This window comes from Eptesicus fuscus, chromosome 12 (genome assembly GCF_027574615.1).
Source record: "Eptesicus fuscus isolate TK198812 chromosome 12, DD_ASM_mEF_20220401, whole genome shotgun sequence".
Taxonomy (NCBI): Eukaryota; Metazoa; Chordata; class Mammalia; order Chiroptera; family Vespertilionidae; genus Eptesicus; species Eptesicus fuscus.
This window is the reverse complement of record NC_072484.1, coordinates 68,764,529-68,786,932: the sequence shown is the minus strand read 5'-3', so window position 1 is coordinate 68,786,932 and position 22,404 is coordinate 68,764,529. Positions and strand designations below refer to the sequence as shown.

Sequence of the window (22,404 nt, the reverse complement as noted above, 5' to 3'; positions counted from 1 at the left end):
GAGAGAGTAATTTTTAGCCCAAGATTAGAATTGATTGGTGCCTTCTTGCTACTGTAGGCTGGGCAGCCAGACCAGCTCCTGCCCCTGGTTCTGGAGCTGCTCCACCTTTCAGAGACACGCCCAACCAAAGGTCAGGGGACTGCTTTGTTGCAGCAGGGAAATCAGGAGGGTGCGCCCCTCCTAGAGGCCAGGTGAAGTACTGGATTGGAATTCTTCAGAAATGACTCCAGAGCACAGATCGAATCTGCAAACTCAAGATTGATAGAAGGGTCTTGCTGCTCCGTTTGGGACCACCGCCCTAACCTCATTGGGACTTCACTGTTCCTTAGAGTAACTTGGTGAGCTTTCCTGGTGGTGTGCAGGTGGAATGAAGCCTTAAATGAGAAAGGTGGGCAGGGAATATCCCAGGAAAAGGTCTATGCAAACTACATAGGAGGCAGTGTCAAAGAAGGCCTTGGTGGTCTCGAATTCCCACAGGGAGCCTTCAGTCCCAAGTCACTAGGCTGGGTCCAGAAGGGTGGGGCTAGATTGGGCTGCCTTGAGAAAGGCTTTCAGCTGGCTAGGTACATGTCTTTGAAACTAGCCAGGCATCCGGCTCCAAATGCTCTTGTTTGTAATGTACGGTCTCCTTTAATCCTTACGAAGAGGGAGCTTACCCAGAAGGGAACCGGCCCCCTAAAGGCTATAACATTGGGGATTACATCCCAGGTTTCAGGCCCTCCCAGGGGGCTCAGCTCCACCGCGTCTCCACAGCCCCACCCCAGGCCAGGTGAGGGCTCTCCCGCCTCCGGAGGCGGGGCCAAAGGTGTCGCCCACCGGAGGCTTCTAGAACGCTGAGGGGTGCCAGGTGGGGAACTAAGAGGGGAGGGGCCGGGCGTAGGTGATTGGCACGCGGGCGCCGAGGGGTGGTAAAAGAAGGGGCGGGCGCGCAGGCCGTGAGAGTCCCTTGCTTCCTGCGCGCCCGCCGCAGCCGAGGAACCGCCCGGGTGACGCACGCGGGGCGCGGGGGCCGGCACCTCGTTCCCCCCACCCACCATGAACGCCAGCGGCCCGGGCTTCCCGCTTGCCTCGCTCTACGTGGGCGACCTGCACCCCGACGTGACCGAGGCCATGCTGTACGACAAGTTCTCGCTTGCCGGACCCATCCTGTCCATCCGCGTGTGCCGCGACGTGGCCACCCGCCGCTCGCTGGGCTATGCCTACATCAACTTCCAGCAGCCGGCCGACGGTGAGCCCGGGGGGGCTGGGAACAGGCGGACTGACGCATGATGAACCCACATCTCGGCCAGCCGCTCTTCCATCTCAGCTCCTGCATCTTCCGTTTTGCAGCCAGGGAAACAGGCCCAGAGAGCCCCCTGAGGCCCGGAGGCAGGAACTAGCAATTAGTGTGCGCCTCCTGTGTTTTCCTGGTGCTCCAGCTTGTAGAGGGGAGACACTAAGGCGGAGTGGAATCATCCAAGGGCTTTAGGGCCAGGCCAACCGTAGGATTAGAAAGCCAGCAGCTGTGTGACTTTGAGCAAATTACTCACCCATTCTGAGCTTCCCTTGCCTGTCTGAAAAATGGGGAGCGGACCTGCTTGATAGAGTGGTTGGGAGAAGAAAATTCAAAGCACCTGGTGAGGGCGATGTGGGAGGCGACATAGGTAACGAGTGGGGAAGCCGGGGGAGCTGGGCCTGGGGCTCGGCCTCTCCCGGCTGCTGACACGAGGTCCGCACCAGGCGCTTTTCCCTTGGCAAGCCCCGAAAAGCCGCCTCCACTTTAGGCTCCACAACCCGTTCCTCAGAGCTGATGGGATTGATGAGCGCTAGCGGGATGGGTGTGCCCACACCTCTGCTGAGAGAGGAGAGTTTAAGAGCCCGGGTTTGCTCAAGTTCTGCCACCAGGGTGTGAGCTTGAGCAAAAGTTCACACTTGACACTGCGTCTGTGAAATGGGAGCTAAGGCTTGGAAGGAGAACTGGGTCTATGAAGTCTCTCCAGTATATGGTATGGCTCAATAAGTGTAACCTAAGGGGGAAAAAATATAGTAACCAGCATTCAGGTGGAAGACTCCAGAAACAACCCAAAAAGGCCTGCCTGGCCAAGTCCAAGAGAGGGCGCCCTTACTCTGCAACTCCTGGGTGGAAGGGGGGGTGGATGGGGAGGTTTCCCCCCCCCCCCCTCCCGCAGCTCGGGGGTTGCTGGGGTGGTTCAGCCTGTTTCCCAGGGGATGACTGAGCTGGATTCCAGGGGGACTTCTCCTTTGCTCTGCTTTCCCCACCCACTGCCATTTCCAGCTTTCTCCAAGTTCTGCACACCTGACCTTTTGGGCAGACTTCACAGATGGGGAAGCTGAGCTCCAGAGAGAAGGGGTTTAGCCCCTGGGGGTTCATTGGTAGAACTAGATGGAAAAACCAGACTCCACTGAGTTCTGCACAGTTCCTGTCCATGCCTCTGAAAGTAGAGAATCCTTTAAGCAGGGGACAGCATGTTACCGGGGAGAGGTAAGGGCCATAGCAGTCGCAAGAGAACAGGCGTAGGCTGCTGTTCAGACACACTGCCATTTGCCAACCATCTGTTTTGTGCCAGGTGCTAAGGACAAGGCACCCTGCATACCTTACTTAATTTTCAGCCTGTCCAGCAACCTAGACGTAGAGGGTATTATTTCCCTTTGTTGGGTGTGAAAGGTGGTTAATATCATCATCATCATCATCATCATCATCACTACTTTAGAGGAAGAAACCAGCTCAGAGAGGTGATGTTTGCCTCCCCCAAAATCCTGCTACTTGGGATCAAATCTCAACTCTGCCGCTCAGCCCCTCTGAGCTTGAATTTCCTGTAACTGCTGCCACCGTTTGTCATAGAAGCCCTCCTTTCCATTTTTATCTACTCGGTGTGCTTTAGAGACCACAGTAGACCTGGCTCTGCCACTGATCTTTCCCCTTTCTGAGCCTCAGTTTTCCCTTCTGTAAAATGGGGGTAGGAATCCATGCTCACATGGCTATAGTGAGGAGTTGAATGAGATCCTAAAAAGTGGGAGGAGTACCATACACTTTCATTCTTATCCCTCCTGAGCCTCCAGGCTCTTATCTCCAATGAGACCCAGGCATTGGCTCTTTTTTTGGAAGGAGGCTCCCAATTAAGCACCTGAGGGTTCAGGGAGTCCCTTAACTTGCTCCTTTCTCTCCTCCTTCTGTCCAGCGGAGCTGGCACTGGATACACTGAACTTTGAGATTATCAAAGGCCAACCCATTCGCATCATGTGGTCCCAGCGAGACCCAGGACTTCGGAAGTCGGGTGTGGGCAACATCTTCATCAAGAACCTGGAGGAATCCATTGACAACAAGGCCTTATATGATACCTTCTCCACCTTTGGAAACATCCTGTCTTGCAAGGTTGGTGTGCCCTCTTGAGGAGGTCTGGGTCAAGTACTGTGTGGCAGAGGTATTCCAAGAAGCACCTCACTTTACAGTGGTATGAGGTCTTTTCCGTTAAGCTCTAGGTTCAGCAAGGACCGGAATGGAAGTAATTCTTTCAGTTTCATCTTCATGTATCTATCAGAGGCCACCTGTGTTTCCGTCTGCTCTTGCTGTGTAACCACCCCAAAGCCTGGTCACTGTCAACAGCCGTTACTTAGCTTATAATTCTGCAGTTGGTGATTTGGGCTGAGTTCAGCTGAACAGGTCTGGTCTTGGCTGGACTCCTTCATGTGCCTACGGAGAGCTGGGTGGCTCAGCTTCTAGGCAGTGGTTGGCTGTTAGCTGGAATACCTCAGCTTTCCTCCCTATGGTCTTTCATCCTCCAGCAGGCTAACCCATGGCAGTGGCAGGGGCCTGGGAGACAGTGGAAGCTCACCAAGCCTCTTGAGATCTAAGCTTGGAACTGGCACACAGTCACTCCCAATGCATTCTGTTTGCCAAAGCAAGTCACAAGACCCAATTCAGAGTGAGAGGACATAGAATTTATCGGACAAAGAGTGTGGATATAGGAAGGCCATTAATTGAGGTCATCATTGCAATCAATGGCCACACCTTGTTTTTAAGATTCCTCTTACAATAGAGTGGAAGTTCCATAAGAGTAGTGATCTTGTTTTTATTTACCTTTGTATCCAGGACCTAGAATAAGATTGGCACATAGTAGATGCTCAATAAATATTTAGTTTCGTTTTCCCCGATCATTCAGTTGACACTTAGAGTTTAAGAGTTTCCTGAAAGAGTCAAATGGGAGTTCCATTTTTAATTTTATGAGGAAATGCCATACTGTTTTCCACAGTGGCTGCACCAGGTCTACATTCCCACCAGCAGTATACTAGGGTTCCCTTTTCTCTACATCGCCAACACTGTTTGTTGATTTGTTGTTGATAGCCATTCTGACAGGTGTGAGTTGATACCTCACTGTTGTTTTAATTTGCATCTCTCAGATGATTAGTGACTTTGAGCTTTTTTTCATATGTCTCTTGCCTTCTGTATGTCCACTTTGGAGAAGTATCTATTTAGGTCCTTTGCCCATTTTTGAATTGGATTGTTTGTCTTCCTTTTGTTAAGTTGTATGAGTTTCCTATATATTTTGGAAATTAACTCTTTATCAGATGCATCATTGGCAAATATATTCTCCCATGCTATGGACTCTCTTTTCATTTTGTTGTTTCTTTTGCTGTGCAGAAACTTTTTATTTTGATGTAGTCCCATATGTTTTCTCTTTAGTTCCCTTTGTCCTAGGAGATGTACTAGTATTGGTAAATATATTGCTAAAGAGATGTCTGAGATTTTACTGCCTATGGTTTCTTCTAGGATTTTTATGGTTTCATGACTTACAGTTAAGTCTTTTATCCATTTTGAGTTTATTTTTGTGTATGGTGTAAGTTGGTGGTCTAGTTTCATTTTTTTTTGCATGTACCTGTCCAATTTTCCCAACACCATTTATTGAAGAGACAATCTTGACTCCATTGCATGCTCTTGCCTCCTTTGTCAAATATTAATTGAGCATAATTGATTTGGGTCAATATCTGGAGTCCCTGTTCTGTTCCACTGATCTATATGCCTGTTCTTGTGCCAGTACAGGCTGTTCTGAATACAGTAGCCTTGTAGTATAACTTGATATCTGGTATTGTGATTCTTCCAACATCAATCAGAAAGAATGTATGCACCCCATGTTCATAGCAGAGTAATTTACAATAGCTAAGATTTGGAAACAGCCCAAGTGCCCATCAGCAGATGAGTGAATAAAAAAGCTGTGGTACATTTACACCATGGAATACTACATGGCAGTTAAAAAAGAAGGAACTCTTACCATTTGCAACAGCATGGATGGACATGGAGAGCATTATGCTAAGGGAAATAAGTCAGTCAGAGAAAGTTAAGTGTCAACATGATCTCAGTCATATGTGGAATCTAATGAACAAAATAAACTGATGAAGGAAATAGATCCAGAGACATAGAAGCACAGAACAGACTGATGAATTTCAGCGGGAAGGCAGAGGTGGATGGGCAGAGATTAACCAGGGGGAATTTATATGCATATATGCATAGCCCATGGACACAGACAATACTGTGGTGAAGGCCTGGGAGGGGTGGGTGCGGGGAGGAGGAGGTCAATGGGGGGGGGGGGGGGGGAAACCACAAAGGGACATCTGTAATACTTTCAACAATAAAGATAAATTTTTTAAAACTGACCATAAATAATAATACAAAAAAAAAAAAGAATTGCTTGAAAGGGTTCTTATGGCTACTACAACAAGATAAGAATGTGATACCCTTAGGAGGTGCTTGGCCCAAAACGGGGACCCAGTCAACATGGTTGAATTTGAAAGGAAGCTGGGGCTTGAGTTGAAAGTGGGGGGATCCTGTTTGGAGCTGGAGAGTGGAGGAGGGTATGCTGGGCCTAGATTTGTATGAATACTAGTGCAGGGCCCATTGAAGAGCCTCAAATGTCAAGTTGATGTAGTTCTGTGCAGTTGGAGCTCCTGGAAGTGAGTTCCCAATGGGACACCGTCACAGTTCCATTTCAGAGAAAGCATCCCAGGGGTCAGCATGGAAGCTGGGTTGGGAGGCTGGGGTGTCATCTAGGCAAATGCCACTTAGCTGAGCTGGGGCACCGCTGCAGGGGTGGGTGGAGCTAGGGACACCTGAAATGGGCATTGGTGGTCTTCGTGCAAGTTCAACCAGAGGCATGGGAACTACGTGACCTGAGGATTTTTCCTATTCTCAAGCTCGGTCCTTCTCATTTGAGTCAGGAAGCTTACAAAATAGGGGTAGGATGTGTGTGGGTCTTTTACAAAATTAAAACAAGTCTGTTGTTGAAACAGTATATAATTGATGAAGTTTGAACAATGTGGAAAGGAATGAAATGGAAAAGAAGGCTCCATCCCTTTCAATCCTAGTCCCCAGAAATAGCCATTGTGAACAGTTTTGTGTGTTTCTGTTTAAAATTTTCCCTTGTGCAGATGCCCACTTTCACCCAATTGGGCTTGATCCCCCACCCTCCCCCGCTTAATGATATAGCCTCCACATCACTCTGTGTCAGCCACTGATATACCCTCCACATCACTCTGTGTCAGCCACTGATATACCCTCCACATCACTCTGTGTCAGCCATATAATCTCCCCTGTTCTCCTCAGCTGCACACTAGCATGAATGTACTGTAACTTACTTAACCAGTCGCCTCTTGATGGATACTCAAGAGGTGTTTTTAATTTGCTGTTAGAAACAAGGATGCAGGAATAGGAGATTGAATCTGACCCTCTTGCCCATTACCTTAGGAAGATATTTAAAAACTTGTCTGTGGTATAAAAGACCTGTGTTCAATTTGAGGACGGTACTGTGTGAGCTTAAGCAAGTGGATCAACCTCTCTGAGCTTTCGTTTCCCATCTCTAAAATGGAGTTGTTGTGTGACATAGACTTGTCTGTCCCAGTCACAGAGTGAGCACTCAGATATTAGTTGTCATCTTGCCGTTCTATTCTACCTGAACCCCCTGTTGGCTGCTCTTCTTGTTCTTTCTCTCTGTGGCCCAGGTGGTGTGTGATGACCACGGCTCCCGAGGCTTTGGCTTTGTCCATTTTGAGACCCGTGAGGCTGCGCAGCAGGCCATCAGCACCATGAATGGGATGCTGCTGAATAACCGCAAAGTGTGAGTGGCAGGCATAGGGGTGGACCGAAGCTGAAGGGACAGAATCATAGCATCACCAACTGGGGACCCATGCTACCCACCACCACGTAAGGGCACCGGGCACTGAGCAGCAGCCGGTATTCTCCCTGGCAGTGTGACCTCGGGAGAGTGGCTGAAGCTCTCAAGGACTCCCTTTCCTCAAGTAAAAATGGGACTGCTGACATATGCTTAGAGGATTTTTCTGAGGAGTAAATGAAGTGATGATTCTGAAGGAATGGCCAGGTCATCCATGGACTCAGGCTTCTCAGCATGCCTGTGAATTTTTTTTCTTAAGCCCTTTGTGTTATTTCATGGAATTTTTGGGTGGGTGGGAAAGTAGGCATATGCTTCGCTGGCCATCTTCATACATATCAGTTTGGCATCATCCCCACTTCACAGATGGGAAAACTGAGATGCAGATGCTGGAGAGAAACTCTTCTGGCTAGTGCCCCTCCCCCCAGTTTTGCTTCTGCACATCTGAAGGCTCAGCCCCAGGCTCAACACTGCGGGGCGATGGAGGCTTAGAGCTGGGAGATGCCCGGAGAGTCATTCTGTCCAGGGTTTCCCAGGGGAAGCTTCTGTCCACAAAACTGAACAACGGTGGGCTGTTCCCAGAAAGAGGTTATTTTGTTAGCTACCACGTGTCCACGTTTACCTTTGCCACTCGGTTTTCTCCAAGTTTTAGTGCCAGCTACAACTTTTTTTTGTGCTAAACGTGCTATAGATAACTATCAAATTTTCTTATGCCTGGTTTTGTTTTGTATTTTCCTTCTATTAAAGAATATGTTTTTATTGATTTTAGAGAAAGAGGAAGGGGGGAGAGAGAGAGAAACATTAATTGGCTACCTCCTGCATGCCCCCTACTGGAGCCTGCAACCCGGGCATGTGCCCTGACCAGGAATTGAACGGGTGACCTCTTGGTGCATGGGACGGCACCCAACCATCTGAGCCAACTGGTCACAGCACTTTTTGTTTGTTTGTTTTTCTTAATCGACGATACTTTCCTAGATGTGTTGCCATGAACCTGGAGATTACAATTTTTAAAGTGAATATTGTATTTAAGTGATTTCAGTTTCCCCACAGCAGCACTAGCATGGATTGTGTCTGGTTCTCCCACTACTGTTCCCCAGTGTACGTGGTAAATGAATGAGCAAATCCTTGCGGTGTGAGTTTGATCCCCAGTTTTACAGGAATGAACGCTGAGACTCAGAGAGATTAAGGAGCTTGCCCGGGGTCCCACAGCTAGGCGGCTGCAGAGTGAGGATTCAAGTGTGACTCCCAAGTTCATGCTCTTACCTCCTGTGCACTCAGCTGCCTGGTGTCTGGTAGGACCTCCCTGTGCATTTGCCAGAAGAATTAAGTCTTCTTAACCTTATGCTGGAACATAGAATCTCGGCTGCAGAAGGTCGTCAAGCCTTGGGATTTATTCTAAGCAGTATTGCCCTGCCCAGTGTTCTGATGAGGGAATCAGAGGCCAGAGGCTGGTAGCAATTGGCTCCAATGACCCAGGGTTGCGGGATGGGCTGGGATTGAGGTGGGGGTGGCTGGTGGCTGGCAGCTGCCTACCCTGTCGGTGTGTCCACAGCTTCGTTAGCCACTTCAAGTCCCGACAGGAGCGGGAGGCTGAGCTGGGGGTTCGGGCCATGGAGTTCACCAACGTCTATGTGAAGAACCTGAAAGTGGACATAGACGAGCAGGGCCTGGAGGCGCTCTTCTCCCAGTTTGGTGAGTGTGTTTCCTGAGGGAGTTTGGGGTCACTTTCTCTTCCGCTCCCTGGTCAGGCTGGGAGGAAAGGCCCTCCTGGGACTTTCTGGAGACTTGTGGGAGGAAAGGGGAACACCTTAGGGCTTCCGCAACTCCCCTTTGAGCCAGGTTGGTCCTTCCCAGGGAAGATGCTGAGTGTGAAGGTGATGAGGGATGACAGCGGCCGCTCCCGAGGCTTTGGCTTTGTCAACTTTGAGAAGCATGAGGAAGCCCAGAAGGTAGGAGCCTGCCTCCCCATCGCCCTGCTTCGTGGAGAAGGTGCTGAGCCAGGCCTAGGAAGAAGGGAGGTCGGGAGCAGAGGGCTCCAGCTGCCTGTGGAAGGAAAGGTCACATGAGCCAGGGCCCTTCCTGCCTGTGCTGAAGGCAGAAGGCTTCAGCCTCCTTCCGGGGCTTCCGAGCCACGAGGCTGCTTATGTTATAGGCTCTGCTGCACCAGAGGTAGAAGGGGCCTTCGAGACGGCCACTACCCTCTGCTTGGATTGACTGTGGGACTAAGGCAGGGAGGGAAGTGCTATGCTATTTCTTGCTTCCAGGCCTTTGCAAATGCTGTTTTCTCACAACACTTCCCTTGTCCTGCAATTTAGACCAATGCTGTCCAATAAAAATGTAACGTGAGCCACATATGCAATTTAAAATTCTCCAGTAGATTAAAAAACAACAATTTTCAATAGCCACATTAAAAAGGGTAAAAAAAGAAACTGTGAAATTAATTGTAATCTATTTTATTTATTTATTTATTTTTAATATATTTTATTGATTTTTTACAGAGAGGAAGAGAGAGGGATAGAGAGTTAGAAACATCGATGAGAGAGAAACATCGATCAGCCACCTCTTGCACACCCCCTACTGGGGATGTGCCCGCAACCAAGGTACATGCCCTTGACAAGAATCGAACCCGGGACCCTTGAGTCCACAGGCTGACGCTCTATCCACTTAGCCAAACCAGTTTCGGCTAATTGTAATCTATTTTATTCAACGTAAACATTTTCAAATGATTAAAATGTCAATGAGTATTTAATATAAAAATAGGGGTTTTTTTACATCCCCCTTTTTTTTGTATTTAATTCTTTGAAATCTGGTACCTCCATCACAATTCAGACTGGCCATATTTCAAGTGCTTAGTAGCTGCATGTGGCTACCGACCACCTTATTGGACAGCGTAGCTTTAGGCGATTTAGTGCCTGTCCTTTGGGTCTCCTACTTTCCCTCCTTCACGAAGCTGCCTCTTCCTGTTATCACTTAACTTGTGAAACCTTCTGTCTCTCTCCATTATTAGTACATGAACAGCACCGAGAGTAGAGGCCTAGTGGGTTTGGCTCAGTGGATAGAGCATCAGCCTGCAGACTGCAGGGTCCCAGATTCAATTCCAGTCAAGGGCACATGCCTGGGTTGCGGGCTCCATCCCCAGTAGGGAGCATGCAGGAGGCAGCCGATCACTGATTCTCTCTCATCATTGATGTTTCTCTCTCTCTCCTCTCCCTTCCTCTCTGAAATCAATAAAAAAAAATATATATTTTTAAAAAAGAATAGAGAGTAGAGGCTGGGTCTCATTTCACCATTAAGTCTCTAGTATTATACCTGTCAGTAGCTACCAGATATATATTTGCTGAGTGAGTGAATGGTACAAGGTCATACAGTGACAAAGCTGGAATAACAATGTTGTATTTGGCCTCCCATAAGCTCTTTATGGCCAGCCATAAAGCTCTTCCCATGGTTGCTGCCCCATTAAGATCACCGGACATGTAAAAAAAAAAAAAAGAAAAAGAAAAAAGATCACCGGACATGGAAGAACTCAGCTCATGGTGGATTCTGGCTGGAGACCTGGATCCTGGTGCCATCTCCATAGCAGCCTCTTCTCACTGAGCACTCAGCACGGGCCGGGCACTGTGCTGGGGGTTTTGCATACATTCTCATCTCTCCCCCCACTAATATGGGCTCTGCTGTTGTTATTAGGTTTCATGGGTTGTATTAGGTTCCACTGGGATTAGAATAAACTCTTTCTGACTCTGAAGTTTTGTTTTAAAGTAAATGGCTCCTTTGAAAGGTAACTTCTTGTGTGTCCTTGAACAAGTCCCACCCTCTAGGTTTTGTTTTCTCCAACTGTAAAGCGACTAGTGGGAGCAGATGGATGAAGCTGCAGGGGTCCATTAACTCCAAGGTCTCAGAGACTTTGGTAATGACTTTTAAGACTGCTGTACAACAGGTAGTTCCTGGGTCCACAATGTATATTTACATATATTTGCATATTTAGGCAGGAAAGCAAAAGTCATCATTATGTGAAAGTATTTACTAATGAACGGACCTCTGAAAAAGTAAGTTCCCTTCAACATTTCTCTTCACTAACACTATTATCTCATCCTAACTATTGAGCCGGTACACACATAAGTCTGCCTTTTGCTGATTTTTGCAGATAAGTCAATGCAAATTCAGTTTAGTATAAATGGATTGCAGAGAGATGTTGCGTATCTCACAAAAGATGTAGGATTTCATGCAATCAAAGCCACTGACAAGTTAGGGTCTGGTAGGGTTAGGCCAGTTAACTGAAGAAAAGCAAAACCAACAGCGTTAAAACACCAGTATTTCTAAAACAAAAGTTCTCATAATTAGCAAAAGGATTCTTTATGCCGTGAAATCCAACATGAAGTAAGAGATATTGATTATGCTGTCATTCCATTTTGAAAGAATTATGCTTGCTGCTTTTAAAAAAATCCATGTTTTAAAAAAATCCATGTGTAGGTAGTTATAAACTGACTAGAGGCCCAATGCACGAAATTCGTGCAAGAGTAGGCCTTCCTTCCCCAAGCTGCCGGCACCAGCTTCCCTCAGGCACCTGGGACCCAGGCTTCCCTCACAGCCCCAGCTTAATCCAGAAGGTCATCCGGAAGGACGTCTAGTCTAATTAGCATATTATGCTTTTATTATTATAGATTATCAAATATGGGAAACTGCAAGTTTCCCTTTTTAAAATAGAGTCAGAAGCAAATTTAAAAAAATCTACAGTTTACTCTGAAATTTTGTCCCATGTTTTTAAAAAGTGGATGGCCTTTATCCTGGTACTCATTATCCTCAGCTAACAAGCCAGCCTGGTTGGCAGGTGGTCCCTTCTAAACCCGGGAGGTGGGACTGGAGGCCATGGCTAAGGCCAGGGCCTCCTCGGGATTGGTCACCAAGCACTGTCACTCCATCTTCTCTGCACAGGCTGTGATGGACATGAATGGGAAGGAGGTGAGAGGGCAGCTGCTCTATGTGGGCCGTGCCCAGAAGTGGGCGGAGCGGCAGAATGAGCTTAAGCGAAAGTTCCAGCAGATGAAGCAGACGAAGCAGGAACGGCTGAACCATTACCAGGTGAGGGCCCTGAATGTGATTCCTTCCTCCAGCACAGTGGTCGGCAAACTCGTTAGTCAACAGAGCCAAATATCATCAGTACAACAATTGAAATTTCTTTTGAGAGCCAAATTTTTTAAACTTAAACTTCTTCTAATGCCACTTCTTCAAAATAGACTCGCCCAGGCTGTGGTATTTTGTGGAAGAGCCACACTCAAGGGGCCAAAGAGCTGCATGTGGCTCTCGAGCTGCAGTTTGCCGACCACGGCTCTAGCAACCCCATGTCCGGGAACTAGGCCTTAGGGATTGTGGGGGCTCCAGCTTCCAGGTGAGGGGCATGCTGTGTGATGGGTGGGGTGCATGGGTATTGTGCGGGACTGGGAACAGGAGGCTTGGAGACCAGGGCTTCCACTGCCCACCACACAAGTCAGTCAGGAGCTTGGGAAGGAAGGCATAGCTAGCAGTGTCCTTTCCTTCCAGGGCGTGAACCTGTATGTGAAGAACCTGGATGACTCCATTGATAATGAGAGACTGAGGAAAGAGTTCTCTCCCTACGGAGTGATCACCAGTGCCAAGGTGAGGGCTGTGGGTGCCTACAGTGGACAGATAGCCTCCCCCTCCCATCCTCTCACTGCCCACACACCCCTGCTTCCTCCCATGGCCTTCCGGGAGTTGGTGCTGAGCCACACCTTTTGGATTTGGGGGCTATGTCTGACCCCATTGGAGCTTGTCTGCACTGGAGGGAAAAAAGATGGTAATACAGTCCCAGCCACACAGCTGGTCTTATTGGGGCCCACTGAAACCTTGGTTCCTTCAACAAGCATTATTGAGTGCCTACTATATGCCAGATTCCAGAAATTCATGTCTTAGCATTTCCATTGACTTTGTTGTCTGATCTTGACCAGTGACATACCCCTCCTGGGCCTCAGTTTCTGCATCTGAAAAATGAGAGGGTTGGGCTATATCATTCTTCATCTATTCTTCGTTTATTAAGCATTCTTAGCACCTGAGGTGTGATGATTGACTGTTCTCCTCAGTAGCTCTGTGACCTTGAGCAGATGTCTTCTGAGCCTCATCTATAAGATGAGGGAGTTGGGCTCACTGGATGCTTCTTCAACGCTGACTGCTCACTAAAATCCCCTAGAGAGCTCCTAATACAGATACCTGAGTCAGAGAAATTGCATGTAGATGTCTGAGGGTAGGGGCTGGGCATTTTATTTATTTATTTATTTATTTATTTATTTATATTCTTTAAATATTTTTATTGATTTTAGAGAGAGAGGAAGGGAGAGGGATAGAGAGATAGAAACACTGATAAGGGAGTAACATCAATCAGCTGCCTTCTGCATGCCCCCCCCCACCCCGACTGGGGATCGAGCCTGACTAGGAATCGAACCGTGACCTCTTGGTTCCTGGGTTGATGCTCAACCACTGAGCCACACCAGCCGGGCTCTGAGAATAGTTTTAAATGCATAAAGGAAAATTCATGGGATTACAAAAACAATTATATTGAAATAATTATCAAAATACTAAGGGGTCAGCAGTATGTGCTTCTTTATTAATGTATCAAACTATAAGATCTAATTAGCATAAAAGGTATTTGAGATCAGCAATAATGAATATGAAAATATTTTCTCTTCCCCCCAAAAGTCACATTTTTTGTTCTTACATTCAAAATAGAAGGAAATGCTAATGTGAAAATACAGATGCCATTTTTCCCCCCATTCGAGTTTACAGACCACCTGATCCCATCCATTGACCTCCCTGTGGAGCTGTGAACTCTCAGGTCAAGCAGGTGGCAAAGTACAGTTGGAAAAATCACCGATGTAGAGCATGGGCCCTAATAGAGCAGATTCAAAAAATTGTCTCAACTCTGTTGCTCATGGAGTAGGTGAGCAGGTCCCGTGTCTTAACCCTGAAAAAAGATGACGAAGCCTAAATGTAATGTGGATTGGATCCTGGAAGAGGAAAGAATATTAGCAGTAAAACTAGTGAAATCCCAATGAAATGTCCAGTTTGGTTAATGGCATGGTAGCTAACGCTGTAGTTGATAGTATTGTGCCAATGTTACTATGGTAGTTTTGACGAATGTACCCTGTTAACGTGGGGAGGCAAGCTCAGTGAAAGATATACAGCAACTCTGTTCTATTTTTGAGACTTTTCTGTAAATATAAAGATTTTCCAAAACATAAAGGTTATTTTAGTTAAAAGGCTAAGAACCTCTTCCCCAGATTTTGAAAGCACTTGGCTCCGGGCCTTGTGGAGGCAGTGGGGGTTTACCGGACGGTCCATTGGCTGAATGTGTGACCCACTGGCTGGGTGACCCTGGACAAGTCACACTCTCTCTCTCTTTTTAATGGTAAAAAGGGCTTTTATTTCTACTAAAAAGATAATTAACAGGTTAAAGCACCAGAAATAGAAATTCAAATTATTTTCATGTTCCTTACAATTCTCTTTATTGGAGTCTCTAGGAAATATAGCTGTTAAGAGCACCCTTTTGATGTCCATAATTCACAAATGAAGTTGTACGAGTAGTTAGGAAAACCCAACCCTAGCCAGTCTTGCTCAGTGGATAGAGCATCAGCCTGCAGACTGAAAGGTCCGGGGTTCGATTCTGGTCAAGGGCACATGCCAGGGTTGCGGGCTCAATCCCCAGTAGGGAGCGTGCAGGAGGCAGCCGATCAATGATTCTCTCTCATCATTGATGTTTCTATCTCTCTCCCTCTCCATTCCTCTCTGAAATCAATAAAAATATATTTTTAAAAAAGAAAGAAAACCCAAGAAGTGGTCGAAATGCAGATTGTTTTCATCATAGTGACCTCAACGGAAAAGTTTAAGATGGTGGCCCTGGCTGAAGAACCAGCCCTAGTCTTAGATTCTTAGCTAACCCTAGACTATCATCTCACTTTATGATAGCCTCTCTGAGGAAGGTATATACATTTAATTAAGCCAGCTTCCCACCACAGCCTAAGAAAATCTTTCAGAAAGAAAATTGAGAGAGAGAAATATATTCTGAAATGCAGCTCTTTTCCCTAATTCTGCGAATGGTCTGTGCAATATGAGTAGCTATCAGTCAGCAAGTAGACTGGTCTCAGATCTGTCACTCTTTTTTTTATTTTATTTTATTTTATTTTTTTATTGATTTTTTACAGAGAGGAAGGGAGAGGGATAGAGAGTTAGAAACATTGATGAGAGAGAAACTTCGATCAGCTGCCTCCTGCAAACCCCCTACTGGGGATGTGCCCGCAACCAAGGTACACGCCCTTGACCGGAATCGAACCTGGGACCCTTGAGTCCGCTGGCCGACGCTCTATCCACTGAGCCAAACCGATTAGGGCGGATCTGTCACTCTTGAGCCCCACTTTCCTCACCTATAAAGTGGGAGTCATAGTGAAGTGAGGAGTGTCAAGTATCTGGCATGTGGTGGGCCTCAGTGAATGCGGGGTGACAGGACACCCCGACCAGGCTGGGCCCCAGGGGAGGAGGGGAACCGGCCCCTGGAGTCTTCCTTCCCCTCCCCCAGCAGCCCTTGTCTTGTCTTGCTTTTAGGTGATGACAGAGGGTGGCCACAGCAAAGGGTTTGGCTTTGTGTGTTTTTCCTCTCCAGAAGAGGCAACGAAGGCCGTGACAGAGATGAACGGGTGCATCCTGGGTACCAAGCCGCTGTACGTGGCGCTGGCTCAGCGCAAAGATGAGCGGAAGGCTATCTTGACCAACCAGTTCATGCAGCAGCGCCTCTCCAACGTGTGGGCTCTGGGTGGCCCCCTCTTGGGCTCTTTCCAGCAGCCCGTCAGCTACTTCCTGCCCACCGTGCCCCAGGTGAGGGCCTGCCTGCAGCCTGACAGCCAGGTAGAGCAGGAAGAGAGTTTCCAGGCAGACAGAGTTCCCAACCTGCTTCTGCCTGAAACAGCAGGTTGTTTTAACCCCATTTCTACAAGGGCTGATGGAAACCCTTCTCTAAGAGTGTCGTTGTCAAACAGCGCTTCCATATGGGAGAGAGATTTGTGAATGGTGTGCTAAAAAGATTCTTTGGTCAAATTTAAGTTTGAGAACTACTGCAGTAAACAAAGGAAGCATCGGTTTCTTTACCACACGCATTGTTTTACCCTACTATGCCTTTCTGGCTTCCCAAACGGACGGAGTCGGTAGCCCTCCCCCAACGTAAGTGGCCATTTTTGCAGCGTGCCTGCTACCATCTCCGAGGGGCCTGGTTTGGGAAAGGAGCTTGTGTGACCCAGAGGACGTAGAAAGATGTTAGCCACTAGAGGCTCCTGGAATGGGGACATTCCTGCTCCTGTTAGCAACTGCGGAAGCTGGCACAAGTTTCAGCAGGACGTGTCACCATTTTATCCAGGTCGTTGTTGGGCTAGTGGCTCTGATAATAGGGATGAGGACTGAACCTGAGATCTTGCCCCAAAGAGTTGAGGGATAATGGCCGTCCCAAAATGGGAAGGAGGCCTTCATCCCAGCTTTGTGGGTCTTTACTAACCAGCCCCCCTGGGGGGACAGTGGAGTTCCTGCGGTGACGTCCTTGGGGGGATGCAGTTTCTCTCACTTCCCCCGCTGCAGCCCCCTCACCTGGGTCTTCTTCTCCCACACAGCCTCCAGCCCAGGCTGCGTGCTATGGCTCTGGCCCACCTGTCCAGCCTCCCCCCAGGTGGACGGCCCAGCCACCTAGACCCTTGAGTGAGTGATCCAGCCCCTTTCACCCGAGTGTGGGACCCATGGGGGAGTGTGTAACATAGTGGTTAAAGAACACGAGTTTTGGGGTCAAGCCTGGCTCTGTCACTTCCTAAAGTGTTCATCTGGGTGGGTAGCTTCCTCTCTGAGCCTAAGTTTCCTCTTCCGAATGTGGGCCTGAACGAGATATGTGTAAGCGCACCAAGCACAGTGCTGACCCTGTAAAAGGCTCGCATTATCTTCAGTCTGATTTGTGGCTGAAAATTCTTGCTAAGCTGAGAAAATGAAACTCCTTTGGCCGTGTTGCTGGTGAATGGCCCTTCTCTAAGAGTAAAGGTCACCTGATTTGAAACTGTCTGGGGATACGAAGGGGTGTGATCACGATGCCTGTGCCTCTTGGGGCTCTGGGGAGACGGGAATTGATTTGTAATAGGAAATTGCTACACCCCCTCCCTGGAGTTGGGGGTCTGCCTGACCAGGTGAATTCACTCATCTTCCTGCTGTGAATGTTCTGGTTCTCCTTCCTCACCCTGGAACCGTCAGGGGGTGGTGTGCTACTCTGATTAACGATCCCCCTTCCTGCCAACCTTTCTCTTTCCATGTTCTCTGTACCACAAGCCACCTACTCTCCAGCTGCCTCAATGGCCTGGTCACCAGCCACGTCTCAGCGCTCCCCGACCCACATCAGCAGTGTCAAGAAGGCCTCTTCCCAGGAGCCACACCAGATGTCCTACACACAAACAGTGGGTGAGTGCAGGCAGGGCCAGAGGAGTGGGTGTGCAAGGGGGCTGGGGCTGGGGCAGGGGCTTGGTGCTGGGTTGGCACTAGCAGGGAGTTCGAACCAGCCTCCATGGTGACCTTGCCATTCACCCTCTTGGAGAGCAGGGCTGACTTTGAGGCTGTATAGCACAGTGGTTAGTGTGGACTCCAGAGTCTTGCAGGCCCAGTTCCTGGGGTTCCCTTACTCTGTGGCCTTGCTAACTGCTATTATCGGATTGCCTCATCTTTAAAATGGGGATGAAAACAGTTTTCCCCTTTTGTTGTGTGGGTGAATGAGATCGTAAGTGTAGGGGCTTAGCATCGGATCTGAACTTAGTAGGTTCACAACAACAGCTATGAACAAGGGCATAGATTTTGACTAGAGGCAAGCACGTGTGGCAGATGTTGGCATCTATGTGCTGGGAGTTCTATATGAATGCTCGTCTCTAGGCCTTATCGCTTCAGGTTGCTGCCAGGCGCTAACATCCCTGCTTATTTCTTACAGCCAACATTGGTACCCAGACCTCTGGCCTTGGTGAGGCAGGATGCTCTATGCCAAGTGGGCCTCTCCTGGCACAGAGATATTCCTTGGAAACGCCCAGCACCCATGAGGTAAGGCTGACCCAACTGCCCGCTTAATCTGGGCTCCGGCAGGGGGCGGGGGGGGGGGGGGCTGGCTAGAACCTTGGCTAAGGCATTGACCCTTTTCTGGACCTTTTCTTGGCTTATCAAGTTTCGCTTATTAACAATGTACAATCAAAAAGTGATCACCCTTACTAACAGAAGGAGGGAAAGGGCCAGGACCACGTTTTATTCGTTACGATTTGCTTTGCCTGGGTTATTACCGAAATTAATTTGGATTTCCTTAGTACTTATGTGTTGAGCAGCAAGGATGTGATTAATCAAAACAGAACTGAAAATATCTACTGTCATTATAACTTTAAAGGCTGTATATTTATCTCCCTGTACCCCCCAAAAGAGTCTCAAACTTAGCGTTTTCATCTCCTGTCTAGAATTTCACTGTATATGCTTTGAACTATTTCTTGCAGAACAAGAGTAGTCATTAGAGAGCAAATGCTCTTAACGTTAGCAAGTTGTGAAAGGGTCAGAAGTGTGGTGGAAATATGGCCATCAAAGCTACTGGATCAAAAGTGCTTTGTTCGGCACAAAGGGATTAGTAAGGTGTGGCGTCCTTTGGCTACATGGACTGGGGGCGCTTAGAGGTTCCTAGCACAGTGGAAACATCTGCGTCCGAGTGTAACTTTGTCGTCCAGCCCACCGTGCCCTTGTTGGGGACTCTGTCCCACCCAATTGTCCATGCCTTGCCCCCTGCCCCCCCTCTTCCAGAGCCTTCCCGGAGGCCTGTGCTCACCTGACAGGGTTAAATGTTTCAAGGCCTTGCCCGTCCGTGGTGTTTAAGGGATGTGTCCCCGGCACCATGTGCAGGTCCAGGAGCCTGCTGTGTGCATCCCCGGACAGGAGCCCCTGACCGTGTCCATGCTGGCCGCAGCACCACTGCACAAGCAAAAGCAGATGATAGGTGAGTGGCTGGTTCCCCTGCTCTGGAGCAGAGGAGGGGGCTGGGAGCTGGCTGGTCTGGTGGGGAACGCCAAGTGGAGGTCAGACGTGAGGACAACATCTAGCTTTGTCGCTGACCGATCTGCTGGGCGACCTTGCCCGAGTTGGGTCTGTAATCCAGGCCCCGTTCTCTCATCTTAAAATAATGGTCAGATGAGATGTTCCTGAGGTTTCTTCAGCTCTGCTGTACTTGACTTTGACTTAGGCTGGGAGAGACCCCAGATGTGGGGAGGTCAGGGGTCAGGAGGAGGAGGATGGTTTCGGGTTTCTGCTAGGACATGGCCCCTAAGGTGGGTGTTGCAGTTCCTCACACCTCCCCTGACTGGGAAGAAGCTGTCGCCAGATTTCATCAGCTTCCCCAATGGTGCCCATTACAGGGAGGTGGTAACTGAACGTGCACTGGGAAAATGGACCACTGGCCCCTGACTTCCTGTGCAGTTCATCCCGCGTCTGTGACAGGCCCTCCTCAAGGGTGCCACTAACTGTTGAATGAATGAACAAGCTGGTGGTTGGCAGGTTCTTTTCTTCAAGTCCACCAAGACCTCCTAACCCTTCTCTGTAGGCCCCCACTGCCACCACCCCATTGTTTCTCAGCTCACTTGGCGTTTGGCCACTTTATTACCTGTACCTCAAAGAAAAAGTCTCCGTGGGCTTAATGGAGGCAGAGGGCTCTGTTAGCAGTTCCTTGTAAACATCTGCGCTTTCATCATGGGAAGATCTCTCCCACTCGCACTCAAGGCACCCCAGCACCCCAGCCTGGCTAGACCCGCCACATATTGCCAAAATGGGCTTGACCACCAACACTAGGCCCTGTCATTAGAAGTACCTGAATGGTGGAAGGTGAATTTATCTGGTGTATTTGGCTCCTCCCTCTCCACACCTCCCCCCCGCCAAAAAAAAAAGTCAGGTTCAACATTATCATATCCTGTCTAGAATCTTAGTGTGTATTTGGAACTATTTCCTGCAGAATGAACAAGAGTAGTCTTTAAAGAGCAATCACCTTTGTATCAGACCCCATGCAGCTACTTTATATCTAGCATCAAATATGATGCTGCAGACTGACCTCCAAAATGGGGTTTGCTATGCCCACTTCATTTGGGAAAGAGGCTGCTGGTCACCAGGTTAAGTAAGAGGACAGTCTGGAAGGAGCAGTTCGGGGACAGCCACCCAGATGCCTTGCTGCTCCATTCCACAATACCGCCCCTGGGATGCTGGGATATCTGCCAGGTGTGTGTTCATAAGCCATCAGAGGCTGTTCCATTCAGGTGAGCGTCTCTACCCCCTTATCTACAATGTCCACACTCAGCTGGCGGGCAAGATCACAGGCATGCTGCTGGAGATCGACAACTCAGAACTGCTGTTCATGCTGGAGTCTCCAGAGTCCCTCAATGCCAAGGTGGGCTGGGGCGTGGGTGGCAGAGCGCCCTGAGGGCAGGAGGAGAGCTGCTTGGACAGATGAGGTTTATCTTCTAGCTAATACCTGCAGAATCGTGGAGTGGAATAGAATCATACATGATTCTCTGCAACTCCATAGGCAAGGTTTTGGCACAAGGAGCTGTTTCCTGTAAGGGTTATGATTTCCCCGGCTGTCCAGCAGTGTACATCTGTCTTGAGAAGGTGACTGTGGGTTTCTGTCCTGGGAGCTGGCAAGCAGCAGCCGGATGAGGGTTCTGCAGAAATGCTGTGGAGGGAGGGGAACTCCTGTCTTTAGCATGCTGAGGCCTGGGGAGGTCAGGGCTCTCCTAGGACCCTGCTAGGGCAGCTGCACTTAGTCCCTCCCACTGTCCCACAGGTAGAAGAAGCTTTGGCTGTGTTGCATGCAGGCTCCCCAGACCACGGAGGAGGAGCCGATGAAAGTGAATGTAATTGAAACCAGGTGGGTGGGTGGGGTTGCGAGGAATGGTGACAGACGTAGCTGAGCCCAGAAGCACTAAGGAACTGGGCAGGGACTGGCTGGCTTTCACCAAGTCCCTGAGAACCGTGTGTGACCCGGCGTTCTCAGGGGGAAGCTGTGTGACTGGAATGGGTGCGGACTATCAAAGGGGAGGAGGTGTTCTCTTGCTAGCTGCCCGCCTCGCCTTACTCATAATAGGCCTGGCTTCCCCTGGCACTGCCTGGCTCCATCTGCCTGCCTGAAGGCCTGGCTTGGTAATAGCCCCTGTTCTTAGTCGGGAGACCAGGTGTCTGCCATACTTGAGAAACATTTAATTTTACTTTTTTGTCCTCAGAAAATGGAATCCTCACTCCCTTGGCTGACAAGAGAACAGCGTTCCTGCTCTTGGCTCTAAAGCCCTGTGAACCATAACTTATTTCCTAGCTGGGCTGTCTCTGTACCTGAGCTCTGTATGTGGAACGAAGGCTGGTCACCCAGCCAGCCCATTACTTTTTTCTTTTTTTACTTAATTTATTGGGGTGACACTGGTTAACATTATAGAGGTTTCAGGGGCACATTCTACAGCACATCATCTGTTCACCACCCCAAGTCTCTGTCCATCACCATTTACCCCTACTACACCCTCCTTCACCTTCCCCAATCCACTACTCCCCCTCCCCGCCCCACTGCCATTGCTTTGTGCATTAAAAGTGCTGCAAACTGGTTTGTCTTCCAGGAGGCCTTCTTGGGTGAGGGAGGTGGGGCAGAGCAAAGGGTAGGCCTGACTGGGCTGGGGCTTTGGTTGTAAGGAACAGAAACCTGGATGTGCGCTGAAGTACCCAGAGGGTGTGGACAGCCCACGGAACTGCTGGGCATGGGGCAGCAGCTACCACCCACCAATGTGCAGTGGATGGATAATTGGTTGTCATCACGCAGCACCAAGAAGCTAAAGCTGCAGGTGCCCACACCTGGATGCCTGGCTTGAGTACCTGCAGTGCAGGGAAACACCCTGGAAGCAGCAACTGCTTCTAGGCTCTGGACCAAAGGATTGTGTAACATAAAGAACCCTCGTGGAAATGCTTTAGGCTACCTTCTGGGTCACGATTTTCCTCCCCTATAGGGAGGGAAAAGCTTCTTGAGGTTGTAATAGTCTCAGCTTCTATGTTTTTATTAGTAAATCCAGATACTTGCCTTCTAGACCTCAAGAAGAGAAAGTCAGTCAGTCGTGACTGGATGTCACCACTAAACCTGCCTCAAATCAGGTAAGAGGCATGCCTGCTTAAGAGGGGGCAGTAAGAGGGT

At 48.9% G+C, this 22,404-nt stretch overlaps 1 protein-coding gene across 1 annotated transcript; it reads left to right on the top strand.

Moving 5' to 3' along the window:
- Nucleotides 1-1,035: 1,035 nt before the first annotated feature.
- On the top strand, nt 1,036-21,099 carry PABPC1L (poly(A) binding protein cytoplasmic 1 like). Its single transcript, XM_028137433.2, has 14 exons — nt 1,036-1,228; nt 3,180-3,373; nt 6,991-7,106; nt 8,710-8,849; nt 9,012-9,106; nt 12,087-12,233; nt 12,693-12,788; nt 15,762-16,031; nt 16,814-16,898; nt 17,511-17,639; nt 18,157-18,263; nt 19,098-19,191; nt 20,495-20,625; nt 21,022-21,099. The coding sequence occupies exons 1-14, from the start codon at nt 1,036-1,038 to the stop codon at nt 21,097-21,099; spliced, it is 1,875 nt and encodes a 624-aa protein (XP_027993234.2).
- The last annotated feature ends 1,305 nt before the right edge of the window (nt 21,100-22,404 follow it).

What these genes read in the sequence shown, in the direction of transcription:
- PABPC1L (XM_028137433.2), top strand. Translation starts at nt 1,036, where the DNA reads ATGAACGCCAGCGGCCCGGGCTTCCCGCTTGCCTCGCTCTACGTGGGC. An exon ending in GAGTGATCACCAGTGCCAAG is followed by an intron (nt 12,789 to 15,761) that starts GTGAGGGCTGTG and finishes TCTTGCTTTTAG; the next exon opens with GTGATGACAGAGGGTGGCCA. An exon ending in AAACGCCCAGCACCCATGAG is followed by an intron (nt 18,264 to 19,097) that starts GTAAGGCTGACC and finishes CACCATGTGCAG; the next exon opens with GTCCAGGAGCCTGCTGTGTG.